Source organism: Coloeus monedula, assembly GCF_965178545.1.
Source record: "Coloeus monedula genome assembly, chromosome: 17".
NCBI lineage: Eukaryota > Metazoa > Chordata > Aves > Passeriformes > Corvidae > Coloeus > Coloeus monedula.
In genome coordinates, this window is record NC_138797.1 from 10,553,610 (window position 1) to 10,568,546 (window position 14,937).

The 14,937-nt window shown below is 42.5% G+C and overlaps 1 protein-coding gene across 1 annotated transcript; it reads right to left on the reverse strand.

Moving 5' to 3' along the window:
• Positions 1 to 859: 859 nt before the first annotated feature.
• Positions 860 to 7,802, reverse strand: BIRC7 (baculoviral IAP repeat containing 7; the record flags this gene model as incomplete). Its single annotated transcript, XM_082292602.1, has 8 exons — positions 860 to 1,062; positions 1,540 to 1,605; positions 2,493 to 2,711; positions 3,622 to 3,667; positions 3,753 to 3,834; positions 4,440 to 4,539; positions 5,549 to 6,074; positions 7,767 to 7,802. 8 exons carry the CDS (start codon positions 7,800 to 7,802, stop codon positions 860 to 862), a joined length of 1,278 nt encoding a protein of 425 aa, XP_082148728.1.
• Positions 7,803 to 14,937: the final 7,135 nt, after the last annotated feature.

Consider the following 14,937-nt stretch of genomic DNA (forward strand, 5'->3'; position numbering starts at 1 on the left):
TTCAGTTAACAAGGGATACTGTGGATGAAACTTACTCTTTTTTGGCTACATAATAGAATATTCCATTTTAAATAAGAATCACCAGTTTAGCCAGCAAAGAGATGTTCTAAAAAGGTATTTTTCCAGAGCTGTTTTCTAGTAGGATAGTACCCAACAGCCAGGGAAGAGCTCCATAAGAAGTTTCTAGGAGACCATTCAGTGACCCTGAGCAAAGAGCCTTTCACCTGGGGAGGTCAGCTGAGAGCAGAGAGGTTGGAGAGTCAGGCCAGGCTTTTCCACTTAGTTATGCAAATTTGAGTATTGCTGAAACATTTCATCAGTTGTCGAAGATTCAACAAAAAGGGGAGAAAAAGGTAGATTCTCCCTCCCCTACAACACATTGCTGCTGAGTATTCTAGTCTCAATGGAATGCATTTTGTACAAAAAATACTCCCATTTTCAATCAAACTTCCTGAAGGAATCCCTAGCAGAATAATTTCTAGACAACTGCTAAGTGAGTGAGAGAACCAGAGAGTCTGCTGAAAACAGCCTTTGATTTCAACACAGAGCAAAGAGTCACTTGAGAACACAAAAATGTGGAGGAGAATCTCTGTCAACAACAGCCTCATTTTGGAGGACAAAAGAGCCCAGCAGAGTTTTCCTGGAGTAGTCCTAAAGCAAGATCAGCAAGAGTACATCAAACCAGCAGCTCTTCCTAGGAACACTGTGCATGGGAGGCACATTTAGTGAGTTTTCACACTTAGCCAAGCTACCCTGCAAATAAGAATGCTCCAGCATCAAACTCTTTACTTATTTCCTCCCTCTGCTGAGTTACAAATGAGTTGTACAGACTTATCTTTCCCCTCAGGTGCATCATGGCTCAGGACATGAAAGCTCTCACACTCCCCTGGATGACAGCTCTGCAGATGGGACACAGCCTCAAATTGAGGGCACATTCTCCACAAGCTACCAGGTGGCCACAGGGAACAAACACAACAGACACCTCTTTGTCCATGCACACTTTGCACATCCTCTCTTCTTGCAGGCGGCGGAGCTGTTCTTCTGTGCTCAGCTGAGGCTCATCTTTACCAAAAAAGAAAAAAAACAAAAGCCCAAACTGTTAGTGTGTGTGTTAGTGTTGCGACAGCTTAGGAAGTCACACTGCAACTTGCCCACTGTTTTGTTCAGACTGTGAAGATGGCAAAAGTACCTCTTAGGCAAGTTTCATTTAAGCTGAAAAACTACAGCTATTGTAGACTGGCTTATCTACACAAGATTCAGCTTATCTACACCTGCTGGACCGAGCAGGGGCACAGATCAACAGCATTTACTATGGTACATAATTATCCTGATAAACTGGATTTTTTTGTAAAAGCTGCTTCACAGGGGCATTCCAATCCCTGAAAAAGGGTTTCTGTGCTCAGGTGCCACTCAAACAAGCACACAGTCCCCTTCAAAATTGAAAAAATGAGTTAGTATAATGACTACTGATACTGTTATTCTAGAAGCCCTCCCAATTATGCTGAGGCTCAATTCCCCACCACTGCCAGCCCAGAGCACCTGGTTCCTTTTGCTGCACAGATCGCATTTCTTGTCTTGATGTTCCAATCTCTCTCTGAACAGCACCTGTATAACCAGAAAAGAAGATGGTATTGAATGCTACCCCCCTTTATCCCTCTCCAGCCAGTGCTGTGTGAAAAGACTAAATACCCTGGACCTCAGAAGCATTTAGTTAAAAATTTCTTTACTCAGCCTGGTGTGGCTGATGTTCTCTGTGGTGCTTCAGTAGCTATGTAAGTTCACTCCCTGCCAATGCCTGTCTGTCCATATCACATTCTCTCCTCAAGGTTGGTTTATCTATCACATCAGCTGGTCATTCCAGCTCCTATACTACTATGTAATCAAAATTTCAGGTTTGTGGATTTTTTTTTCCCATGTTAGCTACAGAAATGGAAGACCACGCTGTGGAGGCAGGAGCTTTGGAACTGCATCTTCAAGTAAACGTCACTTGGCAAACAGGCTTCACAAAACAGATAACACAAGACAGACAGAAGTTAAGGAAAATACATACTATCTAGACAAAAAGCATGGCTGTTTCTGATCAAGCTATTGATCCAATTTTAAATAGGCTTGGAGTGATCATCCATCCTAGAAGCTTTGCTTCAGACAACTGCCTCTGTCTGGATCAGATGTGAATCTATGCACAAGCCTCCACATCACGGAGCTGCCGGTTACTGCAGCTCTGAGGGCAGCAGGAAACACCAAGGATATCCCCACCACAGCCCAGTGCAGGCAGATACAGCCACTGACATCCCAGTAACCACAGCTTCTCCAGGTTTCTTTAAATCAGAGCCTCATTGCTCAGCCTCCCAAGGGAAGGCAGGCTTGGGGGCATTCCTCCTCTTAATTCCAGCCTGGGCAGAGTGAAGGCAGACCCTCAAGACACTCCCAGCAGTGCTCCAGATGCAATGAGAAAGAGGTTAAACCCCAGCCCAGGTGTGAGTCAGGCCTACCTCTGCTTCTTCCTGCACTGCTGCTGGCCCCCCCACCTGACTGCAGCAGGTCTGAGATCAGCTCAGACTCAGACAGGTAGAAAGTCCCAGTCAGCCCAAATTTATTCTCTACCAGGATTGCCACCCAGGTGGGGTCAAAGCCCATCTGCAGGACATTCTGCACTATGGCACTCTGATCCTCAGAAGGATGAGCCAGCAATTTCCAATCTCTCAGAGGATCTGTAAAGCAGTGAACAGATACTTTACCAAAAAGGCAGAGCTTTGGGCAAAAAGTGTGCCATTCCTTGAAGGTGTTCTACATAAAATGGCATTAATATATTCTAGAACATTCCTCAAGCTATCCATATAGCCAGATTAACATCCACATTTATTTTTTACTTCAAATCATAATTCGCAAGAAAGTTAATCAAAACCAATTTCATAAAAGCCCAGACACTTATTTTGGATGGTTTATTTTACTTTATCAGTGAACATAGTCTCCTGTGCTTGGCATCAGCCCAGAATCCTTTTCTTTGTTTTCACATCCCAGAACAGAAGCCTCGGAACCGCTTTCATGAATATCAAGTGGAACATCCCAATTAAGGCCTCTCCTACCTTAACCATTCATCAGTAACAACAGAAGTAGGAAATTCAGCTGGCAATCTCTTCAAAGGCTCAAGTCTTGCTTAAGCTTATGGGAGCCAAATTTCACCTACTTACATTTCTGGGAGCAACTGATAAATGGGAATAATCCCTAGGATCAACACTTTCATGAACGCCTAGACCCTCCACTGTTCTCTGGTTTCTTATCAAGCCTGTTTAAAATGTTTTAGTGAAAGACTTTACAGACAGACATCAACAGCAAGAGCATACAAAAGCCAAAGGTAAGTTAGGCAAGCACTCAAAATTCACAGGACCTCCAGACTAGCTAAGTGTCTCTGGTCTTAGACTAAGACGTCTCACTAGAATAAGTAACTGTTTCTTGAGCTAGAGATGGTTTCCTAAAACCAAAGAGAAACAGCTGCTAGAATATCAAAACATCTCACAAACACCCTGTCTACAGAGAGCACAGGAGCTGGGGTGGGATGATGGAACTCAGACTACACCAAGTTCACCAGAAGATAGAACACCATGGAATTACTGCACTAACCTTGGGAAGGAGAGGAGTCTTGCTCAGTCTGATCCCAGGAACGTCTCTGAAAATGACACAAAAAGAAGTGTGTTCAAAACTCCACCATCTACCAAACCTAATCCACTACACACAAAATATTCATGACTCACTGGAGCCAGCAGGGTGGTAGAAAAGGTTGCCTGAACGCTGCTAACAAATTCTCTCCCCCTTGAGTGCAGTAAAAATTCACACCTATGATCAGAAAGGTTTAAAGACATTAGTACAGGATCTCCCAAGTGAAGCTAGCAGTAGTAGTTTGAATTTTAGAAGCAAAGGGTGCTATGAGCAATAAGCAAACCGCTATATATCCATTAAAGACAGGGTTTCTCCTGCCCACCTCTTGCACAAAGGCTGAGAAGTAAGAGGATCATGATCCCTCCTCCCCCTTAATTCAGTCTTCATTTTGGCCCAGGATGAGCTCAGTTGTAACATGCTTTAGAATAGACCACAGGAACTGTGATGAGAGAGCAGTTCACAGGAAGAAACAAGAACTGCTGCAGAAACCCAAGGTTTACAGTACATTTCTTCTAGTACCTCAGAGTGGGAGAAATGAAAGCTCTTCTTTGATGGCAAAGAAAGTTATTTTAATTGAACTCTTAGAAGGTGAATTCTAGGTCAAATTAGAGAATCTCAGGTCTGAACTGGGCCATTCCTCCTGAACTTGAACATCTTATTTTGCTTTTAAGGTGAGAGGATCTAAATATTTCTATCCTATGAAAGAAATCTGTCAGTGTGAAATGCATGACCTATCTTTTGGCCTTGCTATGAGGGGTATTTGTTAACCAAGACTGACTTACTCTGGATACCATTTGGCATGTTCCCTCCAAGGATCATCTCCAAAGGACCAGCTCCTCACACCTCCATCACAGTAAAAACACCTCACTACATCTCCTTGTCCTGAAAGAGACCAAGAGATTGTTTGATATCTGAGACACTACATGCTCTACACTAACCCTGGGTGAGAACCTGGGGCAAGACTCAGCACAAAACACAGGCTTTGGACAGAAGAGATGAACACGTGACAATTTACCAGCACTGTGCACATTGTACAGGGGCAGGAACTCAGTCTGAGCTCCCAGAGCTGCAGCTGGTTGAGATGATTCCAGAAGGCAGTCACAAGCTCACAGGCAGCATCTATGGGAGCAGCTGAGCTGCCATGCACAGCCCCCCCCAGCCAATCCCCCTGCCTACATTTAGAGCAGAGCTGTAATTAGCTGTACCTGTGAACACACTTTGCTCACTAACCACAATCTGCCATAGCACAAATATTTCCTCTGACTGGTCAATTCAGAGATGAATATTTCTTCAAACCTATTACCTAACCAGCAAAGCATTCTCAGAGGAAAACAATAACATTATATTGATATTCATGTACATGAGATTACAAGAAATATTACAAGTCTTCCTAAAAAAAAAAAGTATCTTATTTCTGTATTTCAAATAAAGTGTTCTTAGAACAACAAGCCAGATGTGCTGACTCCATACAGCTTTCACTCGGATTTGGGGTTTTGAAAAGAAAAAGCTTCAGTGCAAGATAGAGCCTATGCAAAACATGACAAACCAAGCTCCTCAAGTCCTTTTAGCAGTGCAAGGAATAAATACGCTCAATGGATCTTCAAGCACACACTTTTCTGTCAGTAAAACATCTGTTTAAAACACATCACATTTTCCACTCCTGCTGGCAGGGGAGTTTATTTACTAGTGGACCCCTCAGTACCCAAACAGGAGTTAAATGTTGAAACAAACTGTGCACAAGCAGCAAGTAAAACAGCACAGGCACAAGGAAGGATGTGGTTTTTAACTACAATGCACACACTCACAGGTATTTATAAGACCAGTAACACATAGTGAAACTTTCAAAAGTTCAGGTGAGTAAGAGTTAAGGACACTTCTCCCGAGTACCCACCTGTGTAAAAGAACCCTGCTCTAGCCAGTTGCTCTGGATGCATGTGGGAATTTTGAGGCCAGTTCTCAAATGTAGACAGTCTCATCTCCTCTGTGACCATCTCGGGGTACTCTGGCTCATTGGGCAGGGCTGTCTCCTCACTGACTATCCCCTGCAAGAGACTCAGGAACTGCCCATCCACAGTGTCAAAGATCTCCTGCAGGGACAGCACCTCCTGGTTCCCAACATCCTCACCGCAGATGTATTTACAGGAAGGGAAGAATTTCATGTGCTCTATTATGGGGCAATCAATAGGTCTCCAGTCCTTCAGGACACCACCACAGCAAAAACACTGCACTTCATCCCTGGGGCCCACGTAGAAAAATCCAGCCTTGGCCAGATCCCGGGCAGACACAGGGGCGGTGCGGGGCCACTGCTGGAAAGTCCTCAGTCTCATTGCCATGTTCCTCATGCTGGAATCAAAGAGCTGGCAGCGAGCACCCCTGGGCTCCGGCTGCTCTGCTGCTGCATCCCCCATGGCCGTGCTCTGAAAGAGAGGATGGGAGAGCCCAGAGCAGTCAGCTGCATTCCCAGCACCAGACAGCACCCACCCCGCATTATTATTCCTCATCCCCACGCACATTCCAGAAAGCTTCTGGTATCAACAAAGCCCAGCTTGTTTCAGAATTGCAGCCCAGCCACAGACCCTGTGTTTCGGCACTTTGCTGTCGAACTTTTGCTGAGCACTCACTGGTGTCTGATGGGAAGAGCCCAGCACTTTCCAAGCCCCTCTGCCAATTTACAGGAAAGATGGAACAGAGAGAGGAAGGCAAAACCCGTGCCATCTCCCAAGCTGAACCAATCCTGATTTTGGCATCTGATCTGCAAGATAAATCCCCAGCCATTTTGCTCAGCCTTTAAACTAACATTAGAAAGGCTCTGCTTTTTTATTCCCCAAACCAGGCACGCCATAAAACAGAGAACGGCCACACCCAAACAAATGTCTCAATCTCCCATTTACAGCCAAACACCAGGCAAAACATCAGTAGATTTTTCGTGACCTTATTGTTATGATTATTAAGCACTGAATATCCAGAAAGAGCTCTATAAAAGAGAACCTTTCCAAGCCTAAAATAATTAGGTGCAGTTTCTATGAGGTGGTGTCCTTAAATGAAGGATTTTCTAGTTTTTGTCATTTTCTGCTCTGTCCTCCTTCTGCACAAGAGTAAGAGTGAAATTAAAGAAGTTACCAGTGCCTGATTATCCAAGCTCTCATCCTGCTTAAGTAACAGCCCTTCCCTGGGTGATTAAGCTGAACTGCAACTCAGCCACTGTGTCCAACACTTTCCCTATGGCTGGCAAAGACACTTTCAAACAGCCTTACAATGACACAACTGAGAACCAGGAACAAGTTAATTCCTTTGGACTGAAGTTCCTACAAAGCGTAACTAAGTTAAAGGTGCAAAACCAAGCTTGCTCAGCCACATGCCTCTCACAACAAAAGGCAGCAAGGAAGAAAAAGCTCATTAACAACCAGAATTTCATTCTATAATGACAGTGACAGAAACCAGAGTTGGAGGGAAAAGCTCTAAAAGTGTCTTTCAGAAACTGTGCTTTATTTAATACAATAAAGAAGTTACTCAAGAACTATGCCACTGCTATAAAGAAAAATCCAAAGCCATTAGTCACTGATGCCCAGCAGAATTTGCAAGCTAAGCAAACTGAGGAACAGACAGATTATTTACTTTCACAGCAGATTTTGCTCCCAGAACACAGAAGCTTGGTCACCAGGCACAGCTCCCCAATCAGTGCTGTTCCCATCTTGGGCCCTAACAAAACAAAAGCTATAACTCTTAAGCTACAACAAACTCTGGGTTTCACAGAGCTGATGACCAGCTTGTCTTAGCCTCCCTCCACCTAGAAAGCCCTTGAGACCAAGCTTCACAGCTTTTGCTTTGAGATACAACATAGGAGAACAAATATATTTATCTTTTGCTTATTAAGAAGCCCATTATAGTGTACCTGCATATTCACGTGCTCAGCAGAAGATTCATTAACTTTGCTAACAAGACTCCCCAAACCAAATTAAAATTTTAAATAGTTATAACACCACTAAAAATTAATGTTCTTTCACAACCTGCTACTTACATAGTATTACAAAGCCAAAGCAACATTGTAGCTCATGCCACCAATTAGTACAAAAGAAATAAAACTATTTTTAAAAAAAAAACAACTTTACCTGAAGCAAACGAACAAAAACCCAGAAGGCTTCCATGAATTAAAATTCTCTCAACACCACAAGCTCCACACAAAAATCTTCTCTCCTCAGAAGCCTCTCCCAAAGGAGAAACACCACCAAGGCATAAATGAGCCCATCTGCCTCAGAGGCCATTTATAATGCTTAGTTGCCCCCAATTGGTTAGGTTTGGACTGAAATTCTCTATTGGCTAGAGTCCAAATTTCATCTTTATAAATAGGAGTCAGGAGGCAAAAGTTAGGCTCAAATTTTCTCCAGAAAACAGCTGATCTTGTTAAAACCTAGTCTAGTGCCAGGTGTGATATCCTGATTCCTATGATACAATGGCTGTCGCCTCCCTATTTTGCTGTGACTGTAATAACAGTATCTCTGCATCTTTTCAGCTTGTTTTCACATGTGGTTTGCACCTGACATTTCTTAAGAAAATGTACGGTAAAATTAGCAGATAAATAGCAACAAGAATTTTCTCCAGACAGCTTGAACAGATTGCATTTCCCTTACTTTAGGAATTAAGTCTTTTTCTACAATCGCATTTTCACAACTTGAAATCCTCCTATTCCTTTGCCTTCCTGTGGTCACAATTCCACAAAATGGAAGATTTTAAGGATAGTTTTGAAAGGTACAATTACTCGAAAATGTGTTTTTCTTTACCACTGCCTGAGAAGAGGCATAAAGCTTCTTCTAAACTCTTGACAAAATACCAGTTCTCCGTGTAAACATAAGAACACGGGTGGTTTATGTTTCTTAGAAATGATAAATTAGCTTTTTTGTTTTAATAAAAAGATCCAAAGTCTTTCTTACAGGCAAGACTATACAATCATTCTCATTAAAAAGAACAGTGTTGGGTTTTTTCTAATTAAATACTTGTTAATGAAAGCCCCTGAGCAGTAGAGGGCAGTGCTTTTATATGACATTTACAGAATCTTGTAACAAGAGAATGTGCTGGGGAAGTTTGTCCTTAGTGAATTTCTCTGTAATAAAATACATATAAAGATAATTGCACATTATCTTCTGCTCCATGGATCCTGTTCTTTCTAAGTCTATGCTGATTCTTGAAGAATGCATCCTAAAAATCCAAGGGACAGTGTTAACAAAATCCCTCCTACAGAGGCTGTTTGGGGTCTGTTGATGGGTTGTAGCAAATCACCTGTTAATCAATAAGAGTGACTGATAATTCTGATTTTATGAAGCGTTTTACAAGCAATGACCTCATCTTCTACTGCTTATAACCACCTGGCTTCTCAAAGGTGTGCACAATTCCACCTATTTTAGGAGAATACCCAGCCTGATTGTTAAAGAGGGAAAAGCTGTATAAATCTCAGAGAAGTTCAAAAGCAGCTTCTAAGTGAATTGACAAAATTTATCTGTTTCTGGAAGTGGTTATTTGTGTTTTTTTCTTGTATACATAATATTCTTCCATCATAAAAACTTCAAGACAGGTTTAAGGTTGATCATTTGTGGGATACACTCGTGATTTTGGGGGGAACATTTCACCAACAGAGGAAAACTGGGAAGGACCAGTGAGATAACTGCAGCAGAAGAAGATGAAATGATACCAAGTGTGGTGCTGAGAGCAAGTAAACACAAGTCACCATGTATAAATCATAGGATTTTATTTTAGCACGCCAAGATTTGGAAAGTAAATAACATATTCAGTAATGTGTTGCATGCAACTTACATTGAGCTTTTTTAGCAAGTCATACATTTTTCAGTTCCTTTTCAGAGCATTAAGATGTCCTACTGAACTTCTGAATGCGTCTTAAAATGAAGAGTGTCATGAGCTAGTGATAAACAAATGTGGGAATCAGTAAACATCAATCAGGAGTCCAGGACAGATCAGTGATAACGATCAACAGTGCCATCACTAGACAGTGATTGGAAACACTCGATGAAGAAAGTAATATAAACATGATTAATCAAAAATCTGCTTGCTGTTATCAGCCTGATTTGGAAGGAAAACAATCAATAAATACAAGGCCCAGAGTATAGCTGGAGACAGCATAATGAAGAGCTTGAAAGCACTGGAGTGACTGGAGTCCCTGGAAAAACTCCAGCAGAATTCAGCATCTCTACCCTTGAGGTGCTACACAGCTGTAAGGGGATGAAGCTTAGCTTGAGGAAGACTACTGTGCTTTCATCAATAAATTAAGAGTTTACTGAGGAAAGAGGCTTTTATAACAGGGGAAAAAAAAAGGTATCAGTTGGCACTGGTGAAGAAACGAAGAGGCTGGAACATGAGACACTATAGCTTGCCACTGCAACTGATGTGTAAAGGAACCGGGTATCAAGCAAATTTATAACACAATTCCTATTCCCACTTGCTCAGATATTAGCCACTATGAAGACATGGATCCATTTTGCAGAAAAAACCATTCAGACCCTGTGATATAACTGCTTAGCAGCCTGAAACAGAGTAGACAAAATCATTACACTTAAAGCCCTAGACACAGATGACTGCTGCTCTTTCTCCATTTAGGGCCTTTCTTTTCCTCTTCTGGCTGCCTCCTCCTTGTGTGTTGTCCTTCCCCTTCCTTCCCTCTGCAGGGCCAGCTGGTCTCATCCTGCAGCACAACAGCTACACTGCTGCTCCCTGGGGAGCTGCTGGCACTGCTCCTGCCACAGGAACACCTGTGAGGAAGCCTGTCTGCTCAGCTGCCTCCCAGGGCAGTCCTGAGGGACCAAAGCACACTGCTGGACATTGACACAGAGCTCCACAGCATCCATAAAACAAATCCACTGCGGACAGGAAGCAGGATCCAACCCAGTGAATAGTGACAAGACACACTGAAAAGTGACTGGTCACCCCTGGGACAAACACAAAGCCATTCCCTCAGGGCAGGGCAAAGCTCAGAAGTCTCACTTTGCTGTTTCATGCAGCTCAAATTTTTCTTTTCCCATAACAAGCTCTGCTATACATCTGCAGGGATCTTCTCTGCCTATCAATGTCTTCCTTGCTGCACTTCCCTCAGTGGACTTTTCAATAATAATGAAAAGCAAATTTAACACGTTAATAATAATAAATGATTTATTTCTTCACACATTAACAATCATTAATTCAGGAAGCCTGGAAAATGTTGCTATGAAGTAAATAATAGAATCCCAGAATGGTTTGGGTTGGAAGGGACATCAAAGCTCATTCATTCCCACCCCCTGCCATGGGCAGGGACACCTTCCACTATCCCAGGTTGCTCCAAGCCCCATCCAACCTGGTCTTGGACACTTTCAGGGATCCAGGGGCAACCACAGCTTCTCTGGGCACCCTGTGCCAGGGCCTCACCACACTCTGAGTACACCAAACCGAACATCAAACCTAAATCTCCCCTCTTTTAGTTTAAAGCCATTCCCTCTTATCCTATCACTGCATGCTCTTGTAAAAAGTATACATACTATACATAGAGACTGCTGGAAGTAGTGCACAGGTGAGTAACAAATACCTGTTTTGTGAAGTGATTTCCTAGGGATTCAAATCTTTCAATCTCCTGCTGTAATTCTTTCCCCTGACCCCCACTACCATGGCATTTGATTGCCTCAAAACTTTAGGTATTGTAATAGTTAGGAATAGCTAAATGTAGCTTGCAACGTGATTCATGGAAGTGCTTCAAATCAAATCCTATTAATATCCCAGCCCACAGAACAGAACACAGTACATATGAAAAGGAAAATCTGCAAAGCACAGCAGATACTCAAAAAATCAATAGAGGAACTGGCCTTAAAATCCTACTGTGGTCTGAAAGAGAAGCAAACTAATACACCAGTTCTTTGAAACAAGGAAAACTCTTTCATAACTTTGTGGTTTAAGTGTTCAGCCTATTATAAAAAATATTTTTGCTATTGAAGAGTGGGTTGACAACTGTTCGCTTCTTTTTCAAAGGAAAGTGTTTGTAGAAAATAGCTTCTCTTTTATTTTTCTAAATGGCTTTTGGAGCTGAAAAATGTGAGTTTCTTTTTCAAGGGTCATTTTTTCTCTTCATTCAGTTTTCTACCCCTTCTTGCCATTGCTGTTGAACCCAAACATCATGAGGGAAAAAAAAAAGAAACAAAGAACAACCCCAAACCCATTATTTGTTGTCCTTTTTTTGTTTCCCATAACATTCTGAATACTTGAAAAAAATCTTCAAACATCCAATGCTGCTGCAAATTGAATGAACTATTTTCAGTTTTCAGCAGATCAACAATCCAAAGATCCAAAGAGCAAGCAGAGTGCTTAGAGGCCTGAGCAGCAGCACAGGGATTGGGAATACACATTAAAGTTGAGGAGAGAACTGTAGGGCTAAGTACATTTCCACAGTGAGTATGGAAAACATAAATCATATTCCCTTGATTTTTTCCTTCCTAAGTAGCACCTGGCAGGTTTCCCCAATGATGAATTGTGCTTCTTCCTCTCCCCCTGACTGATCATTTCCCAATTCCTTCTGATTCTGACATGGAGGAGCCTCACATCTGGGCTTTATTCCCTTTACCTGCACCAAGCCAGGAGGTACAGGAACAGAAGACCTGGAGCCTCATGTAAGCTGAGTGGCATTTCATCTCCAAATTGTTCACATATAAAACTAACAGCTCCTCAGAAGAGATTCTTACCCACTTGTGACCAAAGTTCCACCATTCAGCCATTAAATTACCTGTAAAGAAGGATTTTTCAGGCATTGTTGTGATTCTAATGGAGCTCATCCTACTTTATAATTGGCAGAAAATCAGCCATCAAGAATCACAGAACATCTGATTTTCCAATTGAATCCTGCTATAGTTTGGACTGTGTTTTCATTGCAGAGAATGTGCCTGGCTGCCTGAATATTGCTTGGGCGACAGGCAGAAAGATCTATTCCTGAGCTATTCACACTACAATCATCTGCTTTTCTCCATGCAAATTGGCCTGGAATAGGTTTAGTTTGTCCCTGTATCAATAATCAATAGCAAGATTGAAAGACGAGGAAGAAAGACAACAGACCAACCTGAAGTCACTGCAGAGAGCTAAAGGGGAAAATGCACAACAAAGTAACCAAAGACAGACTGACCTTACAATTTAATGGAAACCACACGAGAGCAGCAAGAAGGAGTTGCCAAGGATGAAGATCAAGAGGGAGACAGGGGAGAGTCCCTGTGCTCAGTCGTTGCTCCGTTGAGCTCCCTGCCACAGCTTTCCAAGGAAGTTGTCTCGCAGGGAACAGCATGTGTGATGCTGATGTCAGATGGGATCTGTTCACAGGCCACACTCTTTGCATATGATTTCCCTCCTCATGTTTTCACAAACAATGTGTCAGTGACATGAGAAACAGGAGAGAAGAACAGATACAATTTCTCTGTGCGTCTGCTTTTATTTTTCACCCTCAAATGATGGAAGTGAATGCTGGATCCTTGGTTTGGGAACATTCCACAGGGGTGTGGGGTCCAGGAGGATGATGATTCTATTATGGCAATATTTGATTTTCTTCCCTGATCATAACAGAGAGCGCTGCATAAAATTCCTGAAAAATCTAAATTAAAAAAAAAAAAAGAAAACACCAACAAAAGTATTCTGTATCTTACACATGAACTGTTCTGAGATTTCAGAGAGTATTAGCAAGGGGAAAGAAAGATAAGTACAACTTTTTCTTAAACTAGAAGAACACATTTGTTTCAACTAAGACAAAACCAAACCCTGTGTCACCCCCTGGGTTACAGTGTTACACTCCAAGAGTATCCTAAGTTATATAATATATATATAAATATGAGTATCACCTTACCCATATCCTTCGACTGAGACTTTTCATCTTCCTGGTCTTATTTCTAAAAGATTATGCACTTCTCAATGGATAGACAAGATCACTCTTAGCATTACCAGGAAGAAAAAAAATTCACATTTTCCAAATGCAAAAGACAAAAAAAATATTCCCACAAAGACCTAGATGTGTACATGCATGTATATATGTGTCCTGCTGCCTTTGGGTCCAATCTAACAGGTACAGCCTAAGAGCAGCCCCCTGTACATTGGGATGCTGAAGCAGAGAGCTCTAACGTTCTGCCCACACGCTCTCCTGGTGAGGATGATTCATAGTCACATCGTTTCTATATCGAGATGTGAACATATACAATCACATGGACTTCGGAGCAGTGCCCATCACCCAGGCATCCAGCCTTTCCTTCTCCTTCCACACACATGTTCCTCTCTCCAGCCACGCTGATCACTTTTTTTGTCCTGTTTTTTTGAAGCTCTGTGCTTTGGATGGCCTTTCCAGCTCACTCAGGGACTGCCCAGAGCAGGGATTTACTGACTTGCTCCATAACTACACTAGAGACAAACAGAATTGGAACAGGCCAGGTTGGAAAGGGCTCGGAGCAACCTGGTCTAGTGGGAGGTGTCCCTGCCCACGGCAGGGATTGGAACAAGATGATCTCTGAGGTCTCTTCCAACCCAAACCATTCTGGGATTCTAGGAAAATACCAATTATTACTTGCTACTTAAGTCAAACAGAGAACACGAAGCATCTCCAGGCACTCTTTCTTCTTTATGTCTGATCAGAAAAAGGACAAAAGGGGACTCTTCATTTCAGATATTTTATTAGAACGGTAAGTACAAACTCAAACTACCAAGTTCCAAACGTGTGAACACAGAGAAGACTCTGGTTTTAACTGCATCTAAAGGAAAGCATGATTGTGTTGTTTATTGTATTTCACAAGGATCAAAATTTGCCACTTTTATCCCCAAAATGAAGCATGGAGATGTTACAAAACTTTGTAGCTTGCGCAGCTTACACCTTGGCCCTATTGAAATCAATATAAACTGGGCTAAGGGGCCCACAATTCCACCCAGGTTCTGCAAAATAGCTGGAAGGAAAAAAAAAATGAATTGATCTGATAAAAACCCATGTTGAGGGTGGCTGCTGCCAGTGGTCAGACTGGCTGTGATCCTCTGCCACGGTGTCCCGGCCATGGCTACCGTGGGCTGGTGTGAGGAAAAATGGGGCTCCCAAAGCTCTTGGGGCAATGGGTGAACTAAAACAGGCTCCCCAGGAAAAGTGATCATGGCACTGAGCCTGATGGAGCTCAATGAGATTTGGACAATGATCTCAGACACATGGTGGGATTGTTGGGGGTGTCCTGTGCTGGGACAGCAGTTGGGCTTTGATGATCCTTGCTGTAAACAGGAGGAGACATGGTCCTAAGATGCACCTGGGGA